This window comes from Lepus europaeus, chromosome 12, assembly GCF_033115175.1.
Source record: "Lepus europaeus isolate LE1 chromosome 12, mLepTim1.pri, whole genome shotgun sequence".
Classification (NCBI taxonomy): Eukaryota; Metazoa; Chordata; class Mammalia; order Lagomorpha; family Leporidae; genus Lepus; species Lepus europaeus.
In genome coordinates this window covers 10686389-10707943 of record NC_084838.1, presented here as the reverse complement: position 1 = coordinate 10707943, position 21555 = coordinate 10686389, and the positions used below count along the sequence as shown (strand labels likewise).

General features: G+C 40.5%; 1 protein-coding gene across 2 annotated transcripts in view; it reads right to left on the bottom strand.

Annotated features, from left to right (window-relative positions):
- STRBP (spermatid perinuclear RNA binding protein) overlaps window positions 1–21555 on the bottom strand; it is a 161488-nt gene that overhangs the window by 35616 nt on the left and 104317 nt on the right. For both annotated transcript variants that reach the window (XM_062207596.1, XM_062207595.1), the window contains exons 6-12: window positions 18161–18252; window positions 17542–17637; window positions 16391–16502; window positions 15647–15744; window positions 15347–15458; window positions 5575–5667; window positions 4976–5175 (exon numbers count right to left, since the gene is read on the bottom strand). In XM_062207596.1, coding sequence (XP_062063580.1) covers window positions 4976–5175; window positions 5575–5667; window positions 15347–15458; window positions 15647–15744; window positions 16391–16502; window positions 17542–17637; window positions 18161–18252 — 803 coding nt within the window. The remainder of the gene's footprint in view (window positions 1–4975; window positions 5176–5574; window positions 5668–15346; window positions 15459–15646; window positions 15745–16390; window positions 16503–17541; window positions 17638–18160; window positions 18253–21555) is intronic.

The window sequence follows — 21555 nt, the reverse complement described above, 5'->3', positions numbered from 1 at the left end:
TGCTGGCACAGTAGGGCAAGCTGCTGCGAGGGACACCTGCATCCATATTGCAGTCCTAGCTGTTCTGCTGCCAACCCAGCTTCCTGCAAATGTATCCTGAGGGAGCCAATGATGCTCAAGTGTTTGGGCCCCTGTCACACACATGGGAGAGGGGAATGCAGTGCTGAGCTGCGGTTCCAGTCCAGCCTACACCCAGCTGTGGCAAGCATTTGAGCAAAGAGCCAGAAGATGGAAGACCGCTCCCCTCTCCCCTGCCTCCTCCCTCACCCCCTCCCCTTCCCTCTCCTTCTCCCTATCTCTCATTCTTTCTTTCTCTTTCTCACTGAGCCTTTCAAGTTGAAAATTTAAAACAAAAAAAGAACCAAGAGAAGAAAGAAAATATTGGCCACTAATCTTCATCATTTTAGGGTGCCTGCTGCTGGGCACCCAGACCACACCCATGAGGCAAGAATCAATTTCTTCTTGTTTTGACTTGATTCTCTTCCGTGATTTACGTTAATAGGTACAGACCCCCTTCTAAGCTATTATGTAAGGATTACAGGGACTTTATCTAATGGGATGGACTTTCATACTCATGTTAAATTTAAAACTCTCAGACTCATTTATAAACAGAAGCTGTAACATGCAATATAACTTCTATGTATGGCAAATCAGCAATATATGCATGCCTTATAATGGGAAGCCAATACATTCCTTTACCGAATTAATAAACCATTCAAAACTGTGTTTTCTTTTGACCTGGTAACCTCATCTCTATATCTTAAGAGATAGTATCATAGGGCTGGCGTCGCAGCTCACTAGGCTAATCCTCTGCCTGCAGCACCAGCACCCTGGGTTCTAGTCCCGGTCGGGGCGCCAGATTCTGTCCCGGTTGCTCCTTTTCCAGTCCAGCTCTCTGCTGTGGCCCGGGAAGGCAGTGGAGGATGGCCCAAGTGCTTGGGCCCTGCACCTGCATGGGAGACCAGAAGGATGCACCTGGCTCCTGGCTTTGGATCGGAGTAGCACGCCGGCCTTAGTAGCCATTGGGGGGTGAACCAATGGAAAAGGAAGACCTTTCTCTCTGTCTGTCTCTCTCACTGTCTAACTCTGCCTGTCCAAAAAAAAAAAAAAGAGAGAGAGAGAGAGAGAGAGAGAGATAATATCACAGCAGTTAAAAAGCAATAGACTAGAAGCATCTAAATCTAAAACTATATAACTATACTACAGTTGCATGATAATAATGAACTATCAGGTCATCACTAGAAATGAGAACAGTCTTTGTATTAAATATAAAAATATTCATGGGAGGCCAGCATTGTGGCATAGTGGGTTAAGCCACCACCTGCAGCACCAGCATCCCACATGGACGCCAGTTCGAGTCTCGACAGCTCCACTTCCAATCCAGTTCTCTGCTATGGCCTGGGAAAGCAGTAGAAGATGGCCCAGGTGCTTGGGTCCCTGCACCCATATGGAAGACCCGGAGGAGGCTTCTGGCTTCGGATTGGCACAGATCCGGCCATTGCAGCCAATTGGAGAGTGAACCAGCAGATGAAAGATCTTTCTCTCTCTCTCTCTCTCTCTCTCTCTCTCTCTCTCTGCCTCTCCTTCTCTCTCTGTGTCTCTTACTTTCAAATAAATAAATAAATATTTTTTAAAAAAGAGAGAGAGAAAGCTAATACAATACACATACCACATATTTTCTAAATTCAAAGAGGGTTCTCAGTTGCTACCCCATGTTTGTTTAACAGAACATAGAAAATATTCACAATAAATGAAATATTAAAAACTAAAAATAGACAATTGTCAATTCAGGTCACATTCTACCTCCCAGAGAGTTTAGACCAAACTTTAGAAAAAAATTTTTTTAATTTTCATTGCTTTTCGATTTTAGAATTGTAGGTTAAAAAATGTACTTAATGGGCCAGCAGCGTGGCTCACTTGGTTAATCCTCCGCCTATAGCTGGCTGAAACTCTTAAACCAAATGAAGTACCACTTGGGAGGTTTACAAACGTTCAGAGCTGGTTCACTTACTTCACTCTGCCTGAGTGGATCCAAAGTCAAATCCATTTTCAAAAAGGGCAAGGCAAATCTCTACTCTTTACAAATTTCAGATTTATTAGTTAATTGCAGGTATAACTGATATTCCTTTTTATGAAGATCTGCCCAAGGAGAAATGCCTACCTAATCTTTATACAGAAACAACTATGACTCATGTAATAAGCTATTCTTACTGCAGACTGCCCATTGTGTATTTCACAAACTCTTTGTGCCCAGTGCTACAAAACTTAGCTCTAAATTTGTGACTCATTCTCAGCATAATATAGCAAAGTTATTAAACTATATTTTTACCCTTATTCCTGGATTCACTTTCCTTCATTCTTGGTTTTTTTCTTTCTGCCTTAAACTCGTAAGTCTTCTTTCATCATATTTTAGATACTCTTTTTTTTTTTTTTTTTTGACAGGCAGAGTGGACAGTGAGAGAGAGAGACAGAGGGAAAGGTCTTCCTTTTTGCCACTGGTTCACCCTCCAATGGCCGCTGCGGGTGGCGCATCTCGCTGATCCGAAGCCAGGAGCCAGGTGCTTCTCCTGGTCTCCCACGCGGGTATGCGGGTGCAGGGCCCAAGGACTTGGGCCATCCTCCACTGCCTTCCCGGGCCATAGCAGAGAGCTGGCCTGGAAGAGGGGCAACCGGGATAGAATCCAGCGCCCCAACCGGGACTAGAACCCGGTGTGTCGGCGCCGCAAAGTGGAGGATTAGCCTGTTAAGCCATGGCGCCGGCCTAGATACTCTTTATATACACAAGACAGAAATATATTGTTGGATATTTTTCTGCATTGTTCTAAATATATTCTTCATTTAAAAAGCAGTCTATTTTGATTTATTTGAGGCAGAAGTCTTCAATCTGCTGGATTACTTCCCAAATGCCCAAAACAGCCAGGGCTCGGCCAGGCTGAAATCGGGAGAGAACTCAGTCTAGTTCTCCCACAAGAATGGAAAGGATCCCACCAACCTGAGCCAACACCTGCTGCCTCCCAGGGTATGCAAAAGCAGGAAGCTGGAATCAGAAGCAGAGTTGGGAGTCGAACCCATGCACTGTAATTTACGATGCAGGTGTCCTAAGTGGGAAAGTTGCACTAAAATCCTGCCCCTTTGCATTTTTCCAACCATACCTAACACAGTATATACTTGCTTGTGTATTTGTTATGTATCTCTGGATCCTATCTGCACCAGAATATAAGCTCCATGAGAGCAAGTACTTTGTTTTGTTACTGTTATATCCCCCAGTGTCTAGGAGAAGGTTTGTGCCTATACTACATTCTATTATTGCTTACAGCCCTTGCCTATATTCCTGCCAAACTAGGGTCTTCTTGCTTTTTACTTTTCAACTTATTGGGCGAAGAAGACAGCTTTTGACTGCAATGTTAATTAAAAATGTACTCAAAAACGAGAGAAAGAGAGAGAGAAAGAAAGGGAGGGAACATGGGAGGAGGGAGGGAAGGAATATCATTATATTCTTAGAAGTCTATATATGAACTATATCCAATCTCTTAAAAACTAAAAATAAAATAAAAATTTTAAAAATAATGCTTGCAGGAGAGAATAATAATAAAAACAGACCAATTATCCTATGCCATATTCTATTATGTGACAAAATTTTTCCTAAGTAAAAAGTGATCTTGAGTCCACATGATCATTGACACACTGGCATTAGAATGCAGGAGGTCAAATGTAGTAACAGAGGCCAGTGCTGTGGTGCAGTGGGTTTATAACACCCTGGCCTGAAGCGTTGGCATCCATATGGGCGCCAGTTCAAGACCCGGCTGCTCCACTTCTGATCCAGCTCTCTGCTGTGGCCTGAGAAAGCAGTATAAGATGGCCCAAGTGCTTAGGCCCCTGCACCCATGTGGGAGACCTGGAAGAAGCTCCTGGCTCCTGGCTTCAGATCGGCGCAGCTCCAGCCGTTGCAACCAACTGGGGAGTGAACCATCGGATACAATACCTCTCTCTCTGCCTCTCCTCTCTCTGTGTAACTCTGACTTTCAAATAAATAAATAAAATCGTTAAAAAAATGTATTAACAGAGAGATTCTATTATTTGAGAATTTTCTAGAAAACTACATCCATGATTGATTGGTCTAATTCTAGACATTATTCCATGTGGAAATACTCTGAAATACAGAAGTACCATACATACAGATACTGATCAAATTTATTTATGATGAAAAATGTAAACGGGGTAATACTTAAATAACAGTACATCCACAAATGTTAATCATACAGTCATTGAAAGTTATTTACGGGGGCTGGCGGCTGCCTGCAGTGCCGGCATCCCATGTGGGTACCGGTTCAAGTCTCGGCAGCTCCACTTCCGATCCAGCTCTTTGCTATGGCCTGGGAAAGCAGTGGAGGATGGTCCAAGTGCTTGGGCCCCAGCACCCACGTGGAAAACCTGGAGGAGGCTCCTGGCACCGGATCAGCGCAGCTCTGGCCGTTGCGGCCATTTGGGGAGTAAATTAGCAGATGGAAGACCTCTCTCTCTCTCTCTCTCTCTGCCTCTCCTTCTCTCTCTGTGTAACTCTTTCAAATAAAATAAATCTTTTGAAAAAAAGGTTATTTATGAAGATTTTTAATAACAAGGAAAAACAAATAAAATTTCAAATAAAAAAATCAGAGGGTAAAATTACATATATGTTGGAAGCCAAACTTAAAGAAATAAGCAAAACACAGAAAGAGTGGAAATAAGCCCACATACTACAAATATGAATGATCTTTGCCTCAGAAATATCCAAAGGACATGATTTTCCTTATATTTTTCTGTAATTTCCAAATTTCATACTATCAACAAATTATTTTATAATACAAAAGGCAAGTTTACAATATAGAGGTGAAAAATCTTTATGCTATTAAGGTCTTGAAAATACTATTTACCATAAGAAAATAAGTCTTTATTTGAAACATAAAATAGGCATTGATAAGTAAAATGAACACTGTACCTTCACTGCTACATGAAGTTTTGCTGTTTTCTTGGATGGTCCTGAGGCTTCATATGTTGTGCCATCCACATCTACAGACATTGTGAAGACTGGGGCATGGACAGGTCCAGACTGAGACAAAAGTTTATACTGAAGCCCAGGCCTGATCTGGTTTAGCCTCATTAGTGCATTCATAAGGTCTATTGCTTTACTGTCCAGAACTGTTGATGAAAAACAAATTAGAACAGAAAATAACTAGAGAAAGCAGCTTTGCTTTATTCTCTGCATTTTTAACTTTCATTTCTTTATAAGTGACGAACAAATTCACCAAGTCACTTCTAAAAATGAGAATTTCAAAATGTATTTACAAATCTGTTTCTAAGTGATTTTATTATTACTTCATTATTATGCTGTTATAAAAACAATATACATTCAACAGTAATGTATCTTAAGCAATGATGCTTGGAAAAACAAGAAAACTATTCTATTGTCAATTTCTTAGTTAAGATCTACTCTTAAAACACCAGTTCAAATTAATCAAATTCTCCACTCTTTAATTTCCTATGTGAGGCTATAAATCCTTTTGAGTTTACATCTGTAAAAATAAAGATTTTACACACTTTTCCTTAAATTTCGTTTCATCTTCTTATTGGGATCTTTATCATCCCCCAATCCATCTTCAAATGGCCTCTTCAGAGCTGAAGACCCAGCACCTAAAAAACATTTTTGAGAGTCACTATCCGTCAAAGCAACAATCCTGTTTACTGAACCAAATGCATCTAATGTTTAGGCAGGAAACTCTTCCAATGTTTAATTAAATCATGGTATTTATAATTAAGAAAATGCAATTTTAAAGTATTCTTTCTTGAAATTGTTATTTTTTTTACAAACATTTATTTTCTAATTTATTCACACACACACACACACACACACAATCTATGCATATGCTTTGGTCTAAATCTTTTGTATTCCCCAAAGCTCTTATGTTGAAACTTAGTCCCCAGTACAGCGCCACTGGGAGGTGATCGGTCACACCCTCATGAGTGTGTCTTTTCCATGCACAACAACACAGAGCCAGTGCTGTCTATGAAGAGGTCCTCACCAGAACCAACACTGCTGGTGCCTTGATCTGGCACTTCCCAGCCCCCAGAATTATGAGCATAAACGTCTGCTGTTTATAAAGTATCCAGTCTGAAGTATTCTGTTACTGTAGCCCAAACAGACCAAGATAGCATGAACAGAAAAGGTCTAGAGAAAGCTATATAGCAAAATATTAGAAATAGTTACCACTAGAGCAGGATTTATTTTTACTTATATATTCTCAAATTATGATTTGTTAAACCTTATACTTTTGGAAATATATAAAACTATAAATCTATTAAACTATAGATTATTCTTCTGACTTCAAATCCTATTCAAGATTTGATTTACAGTTCACCTCCTACATGAAGCCCTTCTCTCCTATCAATTTTCTAAACAGTTTCCACAGCATTAGAAATATAAATTACCATAGGTATTACTGCTGTGTGTTCTTGTATGTCCTTAGCATTCTCTGAAAATCAAAAGACATTTGGTCCCTATCTTATATCTTTATCAACTATCTTAACGTAAGACTTTAATATTAATCACTTTCTGGGATAAAGCAGTTAATAGAGCTTTTAAACGTAAGGGAAGAACTTTGTTGTTCAAGATGAAAGAAAAATAAAAAGAAAAGCTCATCAATCTTCTCCAAGTACTTTAAAGAATTCTCTATATCTTCACCTTGAAAGTTAGTTGCTTAGTTTTCCCTAAGCCAAATTGCAGTCAAGGTATTCATGACACAAAATTTCCAGATATTTCTAGCACAAGCTAGTAACAATACTGATTAACTATGTATTTTTTCATCATCAAGATTTATTGGCCTGGGGGTAAACACCGATTTTGGCATTTGCTTGGGTCAATATCACCACTCAGCTCAATCAATCCTGACACTCTCTTCAACAGAAGAGAGGATCTGCCTAGTACTGTATTTCATTTGCAATGTTCCAAAATGTCCCCTGAAAGAAATAAAAGTCACAGGGAACTACGTCTTCTGAATCACTGTCCTCACTGCATTAGGTTAAAAGTAGCTCTCTGGCCGGCGCCGTGGCTCAACAGGCTAATCCTCCGCCTTGCGGCGCAGGCACACCGGGTTCTAGTCCCAGTCGGGGCACCGATCCTGTCCCGGTTGCCCCTCTTCCAGGCCAGCCCTCTGCTGTGGCCAGGGAGTGCAGTGGAGGATGGCCCAAGTGTTTGGGCTCTGCACCCCATGGGAGACCAGGATAAGCACCTGGCTCCTGCCATCGGAACAGCGCGGTGCGCCGGCCGCAGCGCGCTACCGCGGCGGCCATTAGAGGGTGAACCAACGGCAAAGGAAGACCTTTCTCTCTGTCTCTCTCTCTCACTGTCCACTCTGCCTGTCCAAAAAAAAAAAAAAAAAAGTAGCTCTCTGACTGGAAATCACAAATTGGCTTGATAGTCCCTAAATTCACTAGCTACAGAAATGGAGTTCTATAGAATAAAGTTCATGCTATCATCCTAGCCATTGGAAAAGAGCTAAAAAAAAAAAAAAAAAAATTAAAGGCTAAATCCTAAACTTCATCTTTTAAAAAGGAGGGGAGGCTTGCTTTGTAAAAAGCAAGCAGTGGTGGCTGGCACCATGGCATAACAGGTAAAGCTACTACCTGCAGTACTGGCAACCCATATGGGCACCGGGTTCAAGTACCAGCTGCTCCAATTCTGATCCAGCTTTCTGCTACAGCCTGGCAAAGCACAGAAGATGGCCCAGGTGCGTGGGCCCCTGCACCTGCATGGGAGACCCTGAAGAAGCTCCAGGTTCCTGCCTCCTGACTTTGGCACAGCTCCGGCAGCCATCTGGGAAGTGAGCTAGTGGATTTAAGATCTCTCCCTCTCCCTGTCTCTCCTCACCCCTCTTTCTGCCTCTGCCTCTCTGTAACTTTGCCTTTCAAATAAATAAATGTATCTTTAAAAATATAAATATACATTTTGAAGCATGAACCATCTACAGAAAAGGAATATGTGTGGAGCCAAGAAATAAGTTTCAATAAATCAAAGGACAGAAATCACACATGTTCTCAGATAACATAGTAAGTGGGCAATCAAAAACAAAAACTAGAAAGTCCTCATTTGTCTGGATATGAACCAATGACATCTAGGTGGCCCTTGGGTCAAAGAACTGCTATCAGGGTCGGGTAGTATGGTGCAGGGAGTTACATTCCCACATCCCATATCAGAGTACTTGAGTCCCAGTTACTTTGCTTTCCAATCAAGTTCCCTGTTAATATGCCCATGAAGCAAGAGATAATGGTTCAAGTATATGAGTCCGGGCCACCCACATGAGAGATTTGGATGGAGTTCCTGACCTCTGGCTTTGGCCTAACTCAGCCCCAGCTGTTGTGATCATTTGAGGTGTGAAAAAACAGACAGAAGATATCTCTCTTTCTCTGTCACTCTGCCTTTCAAATAAATAAATAAATCTTTAGAGGGAAAAAAAAAAATGAAAATTTTAAAGTTTGACTACAAGGTAATGAAAATACTAACGGGGTGGCATTGTGGTACAATGGGTTAAGCTGCCACTTGAACACCCACATCCCGTATTGCAGTGCCAGGTCAAAGCCTAGCTACTCCTTTTCCAATCCAGTTATTGTACCCAGAAGCAGTGGATGATGGCTCAAGTACTTGAATTTTTTTTTTTTTTTTTTGACAGGCAGAGTGGATAGTGAGAGAGAGAGAGAGACAGAGAGAAAGGTCTTCCTTTGCTGTTGGTTCACCCTCCAATGACCGCCGCGCTGATCCGATGGCAGGAGCCAGGTGCTTCTCCTGGTCTCCCGTGGGGTGCATGGCCCAAGCACTTGGGCCATCCTCCACTGCCTTCCCTGGCCACAGCAGAGAGCTGGCCTGGAAGAGGGGCAACCGGGATAGAATCCGGCGCCCCGACCGGGACTAGAACCTGGTGTGCCGGCGCCGCTAGGCAGAGGATTAGCCTATTGAGCCGCGGCACTGGCCCAAGTACTTGAATTCTTGCCAACCACGTGGAAGATCCAGATGGAGTTCCTGGCTCCTAACTTCAACCTGGCCCAGCCCTGGCTGTTTTGGCCATCTGGAGAGTAAACCAGTAGACGAAAGAGGGGTGTGTCTGTTTTTGTGTCACCCTACTTTTCAAATAAATATTTTAAAGATATTAATGTCAAAAGAATGTAATATATGTAAACCTGTGCTTAAAAGAAAGCATATCATCTTAGTAATACACAAAACAAGAAACTGAGAAAATTCAATAATATATTCATCTACCTCATAAAGTTAAAAAAAAAAACCAGCAAAATAAACCCAAAGAAAGTAGCAGAAGAAAAACTAAGAATAAGAGCAGAAATCAATGAAATAGAACACAAATATATACCAGAAGACAATTCAATAAAGTTAAAGGTTGAATTTTTTTTTCAAAAGAATAACAAAAACCTCTAGTGATAAGATTATCAAAGAAGAAGAAATGCAATGTATAAAAGAGGACATTACTAAACATAGCACAGACAATAAAGAGTGGATCTCAGGTGGGCATTTAACCTAGTGGCCAAGAAAAAGGCGAAGATGTGCATGTGTCCCACAGTGCACTGCCAGGGTTTGACACCCGCTGCCTGCAGGTGCTACTGACTGCAGCTTCCTGCTAATGCAGACCGTGAGAGGCATGGACCAAGTCCCAGCCACTGTGGGCAGCTGGGAAGTGAATCAGTACATGTAGAGTTCACTTTCTGCCTCTCAACTTACTACAGCAACACCACCATCACCACCCCAAAAGGAAGATCTCATGAACTACTTTATGTCAAACTGTTTTTAAATGTGGATGAAACAGACAAATTCCTCAAAAAACACAATTGACTAAAACTGTCATGAGAACACAAGAGTCCTATGCCCATTAAAGAAATCAGAATCATAATTTAAAACCTTCCCACGAAGAAAATCATATGCCCAATGGCTTTACTGATGAATGCCTCTAAACATTTATGGAAAAATTTATTATTATTTTTATAAAAACTCTTCCAACAAAGAGAAAGAACAAAGAATACTTCCTAATTCTATTTATGAAGGCAGCTTAACCTATAAGCCAAAACTTAACGAAACATTACAACCAAGGGAAATTGTTGTCCAAACTAATATAAAAAAAACTTTGTATTTATAAATTGTTCACAAAAACCCATAATACTATCCAGAAATAGCATTATTTGTGATAGTCAAATATTTCTGAACAAAAATGAACAAACTATTCACATCTGCAGCAATCTGAATGGACCCCAGGAGCATTAAGTTGAGTGGGGGAAAAAAAATCTCAAAAACTCACATGTTGTATAATTCCACTTATCCCTGAAATAAGAAAATTATAGATGGAGAACACTTAGTGGTTTCCAGGGTTTAGGGGTGGTTAGGGGGAGGGAAGCGGGTTTGACCAGAAATGGATAGAACAGGAAAGGCTTGTGATGACAGAATAGTTTTTATCTTCTTTTCTAAAGATTTACTTATTTATTTATTTGAAAGACAGAAATATATAGAGATATCTTCTATCCACGGGTTCACCCCCAGATGGCTGCAATGGCTGGAGCTGGTCCAATCCAAAGGCAGGACATTCTTCCAGGTCTTCCACATGGGTGTAGGGGCCCAAGGACTTAAGCTATCTTCTGCTGCTTCCCCAGCCACATTAGCAGGGAGCTGGATCTGAGGTAGAGCAGCCATGATTCAACTCAGGACCTATATGGGATGCCACCACTTCTACACCACAGAATCAACCCCAGTTTTATATCTTTTTATAAAAAATATTTATCTATTTATTTGAAAGTCAGAGTTACAGAGAGGCAGAGACAGGGGCAGAGAGAGATTTCTTCCATCCGCTGGCTCACTCCCCAACTAGCCACAATGGCCGTAGCTGAGCTGATCCGAAGCCAGGAGCCAGGAGCATCGTGTGGGTCTCCGCTATGGGTGCAGGGACCCAAGAACTTGAGCCATCCTCCACTGTCTTCCCAAGCCACTGCAGAGAGCGGGACTGGAAGTGGAGCAGCCGGGACACAAACAGGTACCAATATGGGATGCCGGCACTGCAGGCAGCGGCTTTACCCACTATGCCACAGCACCAGCCCCTAGTCTTATTATCTTGACTATGCTTACAGAAACATACACGTGATAAAACAGCACAAAATTTATAAATACATTCCACCAATTTCAGTTTTCTGGTTTGGATTATTGTACTAAATTATATAAGATGAAAATCTGGGAGAAACTGAGGATAAGGATCTCTTACTATCTGTGCAATAGCAGGGAAGAGGTTAAATAAATAGCCGAATACTAGACATACTTTAAAGTACATAGATAGGATTTGCTGATAGTTTGGATATGGGAATATGATAGATAGGAGTTTCCAATAACTACTGAAAGACAAGAACAGAGACAGACAAGAAGAGGGTTTGGATTCTAGACATCTTAAGTCCGCAATATCTGTTAGACATCCATACAGAGACTCTAAGAGAGGCGATTCTCATATTTGGGTCAAAGTTCAAGGGCTGGAGTTTGGAGTCGAAGTACAAATTTGGGACAATCTTCAGGGCACAGAAGGTATTGCAAGTCAAGAGATTAAATGAAATTCCCTTAAAAGTCAGTGTAGGGGCTGCTTCGGGGCATAGTGGGTAAAGCTGCCACCTGCAGTTCTGGTGTCCCATACAGTCACCGGTTCAAGTCCTGGCTGCTTCACTTCAGATAAAGCTCTCTGCTATGGCCTAGGAGGACAGTGAAAGATAGTCTAAGTCCTTGGGCCCCCTGCATCTACGTAAGAGACATGGAGGAAGTTCCTAGCTCCTGGCTTCAGATTGGCCCAACTGTGGCCATTTGGGAAGTAAACCAGTGGATGGCAGAGACTCTGTCTCTCTGTAGCTCTGCCTTTCAAATAAATAAATAAATCTTAAAAAAAAAAAAAAAAAAAGAGAGAGAGAGAGAAGTCTGTAAATAAAGGGAAACGGTCTGCTGACTGAACGCCAGAACACTTCAATACCTGCCCATCAGGAAGATGAGGAAGAACAAACAAAACAGCTGAAAAGACTGCAGTGGCACTAAGGAACCAAGAGGAAGAGTGGTAACCCCCAAAAGCAGGACTGCATTTTAGAAAGGAGGTCTGCCAGTACCAGCTATTGCCGAGGATCCAGGGCGACATGAATTTTCACACACTGCCAACAGGAGTATAAACTGGTATACACAAAATTTACTGGGTCATTTCCTAACCGGAAGCAAATCCCCAGGCCTAGACCTCAGGAAGCCTGCCTGTACACCTAAGAATGCTGCTAGCAGCAATACTGTGAGTGGCTCCAAGAACTACAGAACCTAAAAGTCCTTCAAATGCGAATGGATAAAGTATAGTGTCAGATATTTATAAATGGATACTATATACCTATTACAATGAGCAAAATATAACCATATGCAGTAACATGAATTTATTCCAAAAATATTAGACAGAAAGAAGCTATTCATAAAAGAAGTGAATCTTGGTACAATTGCATTTCCATAAAATTCCAAGAAAAATCAAGCTAAATTGTTTCAGAAAGCATACACAGGTGGAAAAATTCTAATCAAAACCTAGGAAACCATTTTCAAAAAGTCAGGATTGGTAGTTCATGGGGCAAGAAGCTAAGGATGAGGGATAAATAGATGGTTTCTTAGGAGTCGATAATGCTTTTTTTCTTAGCCATAGCAGTGATCAAGGGATTTAATCTGTATTTTTCTATGTGTGTATTGTATTTCATAAAATAAGTAGGGAAGAAAGAAGAGTCCATCTGGCCAAGGTTGCTGGAAAGCTGGCCACTAAATTTAGCAACCTAAAGATCACAAGCAATACTGTGGTAGAGTGGTGAGGGAGAATGATGATTAGAACAGGCTCAAAACAGAACACAGAGTGAAAGCAAAGGAAAAAGAAGAATAGGCCACTCTTTCCCAAAGTACTGCTAACAAAGGGCAGCAGAGAAATGAGACCCTGTTGGGGAAGCTGCAGAATCAACGGAGAGTTTGCTTTCCGCTTGCCTTTCAGATGCAGAAGGTTTGATGCTGATGGAAATGACCTAGTAGACAGGGAGGAACAGATGCTGGTGACAGAGAGGGTAACTAACTGCTGGAATAATGTCCACTGGTAGGCAAAAGGGGATGTGACGCAATGAATACGTAAGAAAGCTAGTCCTAAGAGTCTGAAAAGATTATCCATAGGCAAAAGAGGGAAAGCAAAATGTGAGTACATGAAGCTAGGTTTGGTGGAGTGGTGAGAACATGCAGAAGCTATCTTCTCATTCCTACTAATCTGAGAAAATAAAGCAAACAAGCTCATCAATCACAAGGAGGTAAAGGAGAATGTGTGCAGTGGGAAAAAATAAAAATCATTATCTAGGGAAACTGGAGAACTCTAACTTAGAGGAGGATTGCCAGATAACACAAATAGTCCCTAACAAAGTAACGCCATAGCTTTTAAGGGAGAACAGTTTAAGATGGTTGCTTTTGCTCCAATCATCTTCAGCAACCTGTTGTACACACAGAGAAGGTAGAGAGATGGTGTTAGTCAGTTAGAATTCTGCCACAAAGATAGGATCAATAAAGTGAAGGTATATACTAAACTATACATAGTAAATAGAGAGTGATCCAGAACAGAAGGGAGGGGCTAGCGTCATGGTATAACAGGCAAAGCAGCTGTCTGCAACACTGGCATCGCTTACAGGCACTGGTGTGAGTCCTGGCTGCTCCACTTCTTTTTTTAAAAAAAAACAGATTTATTAATTTATTTGAAAGGTGGAGTTACAGAGAGGCAGAGGCAGAGGCAGAGAGGTCTTCCATGTACTGGTTTGATTCCCAAATGGCCGCAATGGTCAGAGCTGAACTGATCTGAAGCCAGGAGCTTCCTCCGGGTGCCCTACACCGGTACAGGGACCCAAGCAATTGAGCCATCTTCTACTGCTTTCCTAGCCATAGCAGAGTTATATTGAAAGTGGAGCAGCCAAGTCTTGAACCAGTACCTATATGGGATGATGGCAATGCAGGCAGTGGCTTTATTTGCTCTGCCACAGTGCCACCCCCATCCTCCTATAGCCCCTGCCCCTGGTTGCTCCACTTCTGACTCAGGTCCCTGCTAATGTGCCTGTAAGAGCAGCAGAAAATGGCCCAAGGACTTGGGTCCCTGTAGCTATGTGGGAGACTCGGATAAAGTTCCTGGCTCCTGGCTTTGGCCTGATCCATTGTAGCCATTTGGAGAGTGAACCAACAGATGGAAGATCTCTTTCTCTTTCTGTAACTCTGTCCTTCAAATGAATAAATAAATCTTAAAAAAAAAAAAAAGGGAAAACACAAGGAAATCAGAGACTATGCAAAGATAACAGAATCAGAGATGAGGTTCAAGAACTGAAGTAACAATACTAGACACAGTGATGACAAAAGGAGAATGGAAAGTGGGAAAAGATATATGGGAAGTACAGGTAGAGTTACTGACGAAGACAAGGTCTAAAGTGTGTCCAAGGAATGAGCAACTGAGGAAAGGAACAAGAAAAAATATCTGTGGGAGAGGACGTCAAGGAATTGAAATGTTAGAGTTCTGGGGAAAAAAAAAATCCAAGAATAAAGCTTAAATATGAATGTCAGAAAATTAGGTGCTACAGGAATTCAAGTGCAAGGGATAACATCCTTACAGCCAAGGCACAAAATGATTAAGTAACCTGATGAGATCATGCAGCTGGCAGGACGAGAGGGAGAACCTAAGGATCATGGTCCTACTTTATGCTGTAAGATGACAGACCAGCAGTTTCCAGACATTTCAAGGTCTAAAACTAACAAACAAGGGAGTTATGATCGGAACCCAGGTCACACTGACCCTACAACTCACTTACCCTTCTTTCTGTTGAAACTCTCATTTTAGATATATACTAGTTCAATGGTCTTCATTGTCCTACATGCTTTTCTCTTCCTGTGTATTTTTGTTATCTGCTTCTTAGTTATAGCACACTTGTAAGCATGAGAAAAAAATGATTGATAATAGTGACAATGTCTCCTCCTGACTTATACTTTATCTCTTCTCCTTAGACTGGAAGTCCTCAAAGTATGGTCCCTAAATTTATGCAATAATGGATTCTGGCCAACATAACCAAATGAGTTGGTAACTAATAAGAATAAAAGATGGTAAACTGATGTCACTGATGGGAATAGAAGAGAAGAAAGTAAGGAAGTAAAACCATAAGCTGCCTTATACATGGCTTAGATGAACAATTCTTAAGTTCACTCAACTCTAACAAGAGATGAAAACATGACCACCACCACTGCCAACCCCGAACCCCAGTAAGAAACGTTCACACTCACCTTCTTTATCAGTAACTGACCAGGAATACTTCTGAAAAGGCTTACTTGATGGAAGGGGATCCATCTCCAGCACTTTATAAATCTGGCCAAAGGCTGATAGTCTGAGTGCATGCTGAAGAACAAAACATTTTATTTAATCACATTTCAATAGCCTTTTGAACAGCTAGCTAAAAAAATATTCACTAAATGTTGATGGTATGACAGCACAAATCCCTAACAACAAACAAGAAAAAAACTTCAAATGGAACAATTCAGAAAGTAAATATCTAACAAAACACAATGATACACCCAGTCTTCTACCTGTGCACTGTGGGTAATATCTTCTTTCTGTTGAATGGTCATATAGCTCAGAGCATCTGTTGGGTCTCGCTCACAAGGATCATGAAGACCAGGACCCCCTTTGGCAAAGGAAAAAGAAAAGCATAGGTAGCACTTAAAACTGAGTTTAGAATTATAGTTAACTAACACAAAAGAGAGAGAAGAAAAAAACCGAGGAACTAAATTAAAGGTCAGCTCAATTAAGCAGAGTAAAAAGGACATTCATTTTCGATGTTAGCACTTAAATGTCCTTATTTTAGTCTCAAAGTCACTTATCATATCTGACACCAAAATTGAGTCTGACTCTGATAATTTAGAAGCAGATCCATGAATCATCTCAAATCTTTAGAAAGATAACATATGGAAAATAAGACAAAATTTATTTTTTTCCAAATTTAATACCAGACTGCGAACAGAATTAACTTCATATATTTTAACCAAACATCTACATTTCCAAGTTCAGAGCTCTAGTTAAAGCAAGTTCATAGCAGACACAATAACTTATTAGTACCCTTTATGTTAGTACATATAAAACACAAATTATATAATTATTTAAAAAGAGCTTTAAAGCACTTTTCTAATATGCATTCTAGTTGCAAAAATTCCAAGCAAAAGATACCTAAGCAACATTTTCCTGTGCAGAGGATAAATTCAGCATATATTTAGAAAAATAATCTAAAATGAGATTTTTCTGATTCTTCTGCCTTCAGAGTTTGAAACCCTTACCAGGAAGTAGTATTCCAGATGCCAAACACTCCATTACTCGTCTCAAGGCCTCCCCAGCGCCCAAAGGTCTATTACAAGTACCTATAGACTTTTCACATATAAGCTCTAGTGGCTAGAAGATATTAAATTACAAATTAGTACATGCACCAAGTGTTAAAAGGATTCCAGTTAAAATGTGAGCTGACATTTCTATTTATTATAAGGGAGGCCAAAAAGTGAAAGTCAATTTAATATTTAGGGCTCACTTAACCTTTTCCCCATGAATATCAACTTTTACCCCAGCCAAAGTTTTAAAATCAAGCATTTCTGAGATAATATTTACAGAAACCATTTTTGTAACAAAAACTTTATTTTCAGTTATGCTACACTGTAAGGATCACTAGAGAAGCTATGGTCATCCAATTCATTTAACAAAGATTACACAAGCTTTCATATAAGTTAGTAGTAGCTAATAACTAGCCAGTACAAAAAATCCTAGCCCACTTACCTCTCATTTAACTTAGTATAAGTAAGCACTCAACCTACAATTATTTCAATTTAAGAATTGAAATCTCAATGTCAGAAGCCTGCTCCAAGTCCTATAATTAGAATAAACAAAGGACCAAATCTCCTTATTTAATAAAACATAAACTAAGAATGTAACATCAATCACTGTATTAATTTATAAATGACCTTCCCAGCCTCATTTGTTTTAGAAAGTTATGCAGTAAGTCACTTTCACAACACAGAACTTATGTCCATAATCTCCTGACACATATTGTCTGCCTGACTTTATTTACTAATGTGGATAACAGCCTATCAGGCAATTTCCACTGTAACTAAGACAGCACTGGAAGACAAACAGGCCAGCCAAGGAGGCTTCTGTGGGCAGCAGATGACCAGAGAGTGATCAACCATCAGCCCAGCATCAAGAGCAGAAAGACACTTCTTAAAGATACAAAACCTTTTAAGCAAAAATAAAAATCTCAGGTTCTGTAACATCACCATGATAAAATAGTTACATGCATTAAATTAAAAAGAATTCACTTTTTAAAGATTTTTTTAAAAAGAATGTTTTTCCAGAACAACAAAAAAAAAAATAACACACTGGATAACTCAGAAAATAGCCAACTTATACCAATAGATGATTTTAACCTTAGTGCAGTACTCACCCATCCTTTTAGCGGTGCCCACGTGGGAACTCTGTTGCACAAATCACGGAGAATGCGGAGGACAATTACACACGATTTTAATCCATTTGCCCTTGCCTAAAACAAACAAAATTATTCCAATATCCCTGTGGAAACCCATTCGTCACTGATCATGATTAGGGTTCTTTAAAATGCATTCTAATTAACAATCACTCATCAGTTGTCAAGAAACCAAAAACAATAAGTTATCAAAAGTAGTAAAATTATGGTTTGGAAAGGCAGATTTTACAGTAAGAAGAGAATAATAAAACTTCTTTTGTAGCCTGATGGCAGTTCCATTTCAGGCAACCAGCTATCTTAATTTTTAGCTTTTCTCAACCTTGTTGGTATTCTATAAAATTTCATTTGAATTCAGAACACTGAATCAAAAAAAAAAAACACTGTGTCACAATAAATCATAATTAATCATGGAAGTTATACCAGGCACTTTACCTAAATTAATTCATTTACTCAAACATCCACCATATTAGCTAGAAAGTGACCCCCTTTTACATAGAATATACACAAACTAAGTGACAGTTGTTCCAAATGAAACCTGCACACAGCTACAGTACCAATAAAATAGTAACAAAGAGCCAACCTGAAACCATTTAGCATGTCGAAGAGACGCCAAGGCGTTCAGGCATTTCTGCCTGTCCAGTAAGTCCGGAGGATCTTTCATCGCAACATTTTCTAATGGTAAAATGGGATAAACAGAGACAGATACAATTTGATCAAGGAGTTCCTGTCAAATTACCACACAATAAAAAACAAAAGAATAGCAGCATCTGAGTGTACCAATAAGACTCCCAGTAATTTTCTTCATTTACTTTGTGCCTTTTTAATTATGTGCACTACAATTATTTAACAGTCACCACAGTAGTCTGTGCACAAGCACAATGGAACATACAGGAATTCATTAAAAAAACAAATTCATGACCACTGCTACATACAATCTGGGATCTTATTAAGCATGGATAACATCAAAGGGCACAAAATAAGTATGTAGCACTTTTTCCTGGGGTGGGGTGGGGAGGCAAACAGGGAATCTGACCAATATGCATTAAAAACTTCACTTTATGGAAGAAATACTCATCCCTGATCAGTTGTTAAGCAATACAATAATCAGTTTGAGATTCACTGAAAATACACTGAGTATGCCACAAAATTTTTTTTTTAGGATTACATAAACTCATTCAGCAAGATAACTATTAACACAAACTTTACCCATTGATGAGGGTTACCTTGGAATTCTCTCATTATTTCTTTCCTAAACAAAATTTACTAAACTGAAAATATAAAATTGAAACATCTTTTTAAAAAGACAGCAAGGACTACTATCTAATTATGGCTTATTTGATTTGCCTTTAACATTGGATTAGGCAGCCCAAGGCAATAAAATTAAAACTTTGAACATGTGAGCAATAACAAATATCCATACTTGGGAAGAGGTCACATAGTACTAAAACCAAATCACTACTAAATGGGCCAGCGCTATGGCGCAGCGGGTTAACACCCTGGCCTGAAGCGTCAGCATCCCATATAGGTGCCGGTTTGAGACCCGGCTGCTTCCCTTTCTGTCCAGCTCTCTGCTATGGCCTGGGAAGGCAGTAGAAGATGGCCTAAGTCCTTGGGCCCTTGCACCAGCGTAGGAGACCTGGAAGAAGCTCCTGGCTCCTGGCTTCAGATTGGCGCAGCTCCAGCCATTGAGGCCAGTTGAGGGTTGAACCATCGGATGGAAGACCTCTCTCTCTCTGCCTCTCCTCTGTGTAACTCTGACTTTCAAATAAATAAATATTTTTTTTTTTTTTTATTTTTGACAGGCAGAGTGGACAGTGAGAGAGAGAGAGACAGAGAGAAAGGTCTTCCTTTGCCGTTGGTTCACCCTCCAATGGCCGCCGCGGTAGCGCGCTGCGGCCGGCGCACCGCGCTGTTCCGATGGCAGGAGCCAGGTGCTTATCCTGGTCTCCCATGGGGTGCAGAGCCCAAGCACTTGGGCCATCCTCCACTGCACTCCCTGGCCACAGCAGAGAGCTGGCCTGGAAGAGGGGCAACCGGGACAGGATCGGTGCCCCGACCGGGACTAGAACCCGGTGTGCCGGCGCCGCAAGGCGGAGGATTAGCCTGTTGAGCCACGGCGCCGGCCAATAAATATTTTTTAAAAAACAAATTAATACTAAAGCCAAATTTCCTTTAAGTTATTAGGAAATATGGTTTAAAATTTTTTTTTTAAATCTCAGTGCACTAAATGCGTACATCCTATCAACATTTCTTGAGTAGAAGTTTGTCTAAACCAATTAAGTCAGATTAACCTCTTTCACTTAAATGTAAGGGAGGCCAAACTGGTTAATACTGGTTGGTGGGCCGGCGCCGTGGCTCAACAGGCTAATCCTCCACCTAGCAGTGCCAGCATACCGGGTTCTAGTCCCGGTTGGGGCGCCGGATTCTGTCCCGGTTGCCCCTCTTCCAGGCCAGCTCTCTGCTGTGGCCAGGGAGTGCAGTGGAGGACGGCCCAAGTACTTGGGCCCTGCACCCCATGGGAGACCAGGAGAAGCACCTGGCTCCTGCCTTTGGATCAGCGCGGTGCACTGGCCGCCGCAGCCATTGGAGGGTGAACCAACGGCAAAGGAAGACCTTTCCCTCTGTCTCTCTCTCTCACTATCCACTCTGCCTGTCAAAAATAAAAATAAAAAATACTGGTTGGTATTATCATAATGGTAATACTTAATTTGTTAGTGTATTTGTGTGTGTCAACTGATGCAATATAAAAGTTTTTAATAGGGGACAAGAGCATTGAGATACCTTCTGGTTTCCTGTCACCAGAGGATTCCATTACAGCAAACTCAATAAATCTTTAAAATTTATTTATTTACTTGAATAGCATAGTTCAGAGAGAGAAGGAGGACAGGGAGAGAAAGAAGGAAGAGTGTGTGAGTGTGTGTGTGTGTGTGTGTTGCATTTGCTGGTTCATTCTCCAAATGGCCAAAACAGCCAGTGTGAGCCAGGAGTCTGGTATTCCAACTAGGTCTCCCACATGGGTGCAAGGGCCCAAGCACTTGGGCCATCTTCTGCTGCATTCCCAGTCACATTAACGGGAAGCTGGTTAAGAAGTGGAACAACTGGGACTCAAACTGGCTTTCATACAGGATGCCAACATCACAGGTGGTGGCTAAAATAGCTGTGACACAACACCAATCCTTAATGTTTATTCTAACTGACTGAACACCTGAGTTAAAACTGAATGCATAATGCTCAACAGAAAACAAATCTTGTAAGGGAAGAACTGTGATTTCTTTGCTGATCCAACATTCTAAAAGCTTTAGTGCTACACACTTATTTTCTGACCAGGTGAGCTCTACAACAGGTATTTGCATTGTTTTTCTACCAACGAAATCACAACACAGGGCCTAGTTTCATTACCTCCTTATGCTTACGAAATGGGAAGAATTGTTAATTTGGATTTATTTGTAACATATTCACTTCATAGTTAATGTAGACCCTGGATTTGCTCAACTTTGCTTTATAGTCATAGAAGATATAAAACTAATTCACTTAATATTTTTTCATCAAGATGTTTAAGTGCGGTCAATACAAGCATCTGTGTAAAGCTCACGTACCAGATAAAACTACCATAAAAGAATGACCAGAATCTCAAAAGTTAGATACAACAAAGGTTGACTGACTGCTAAAAGTAATATAATCCCAATAAAAGGTATGGCGCTTGCTTATTTTTTAAGACTTCAATTTTTAAATAAATAGTAATGCAAGCTAAATTTTACCCTATTGTCTTATCAAGTAGGAATGTCAGGAAGAGCGACAATGGAAGAGGGAAATGAGGTAAAGGAAGTTTGGGTAGGAAGAGACAAGGTAACCAAACTCTTTTTGTACTTTCTAGTATTTTTGTTCAGTGGTCAGAGCTTATAACACTTTATTCTGACTGTGATATGGAAATTTTAAACAGGAGACAATGATGAGATATTTTGATAAATTCATCAG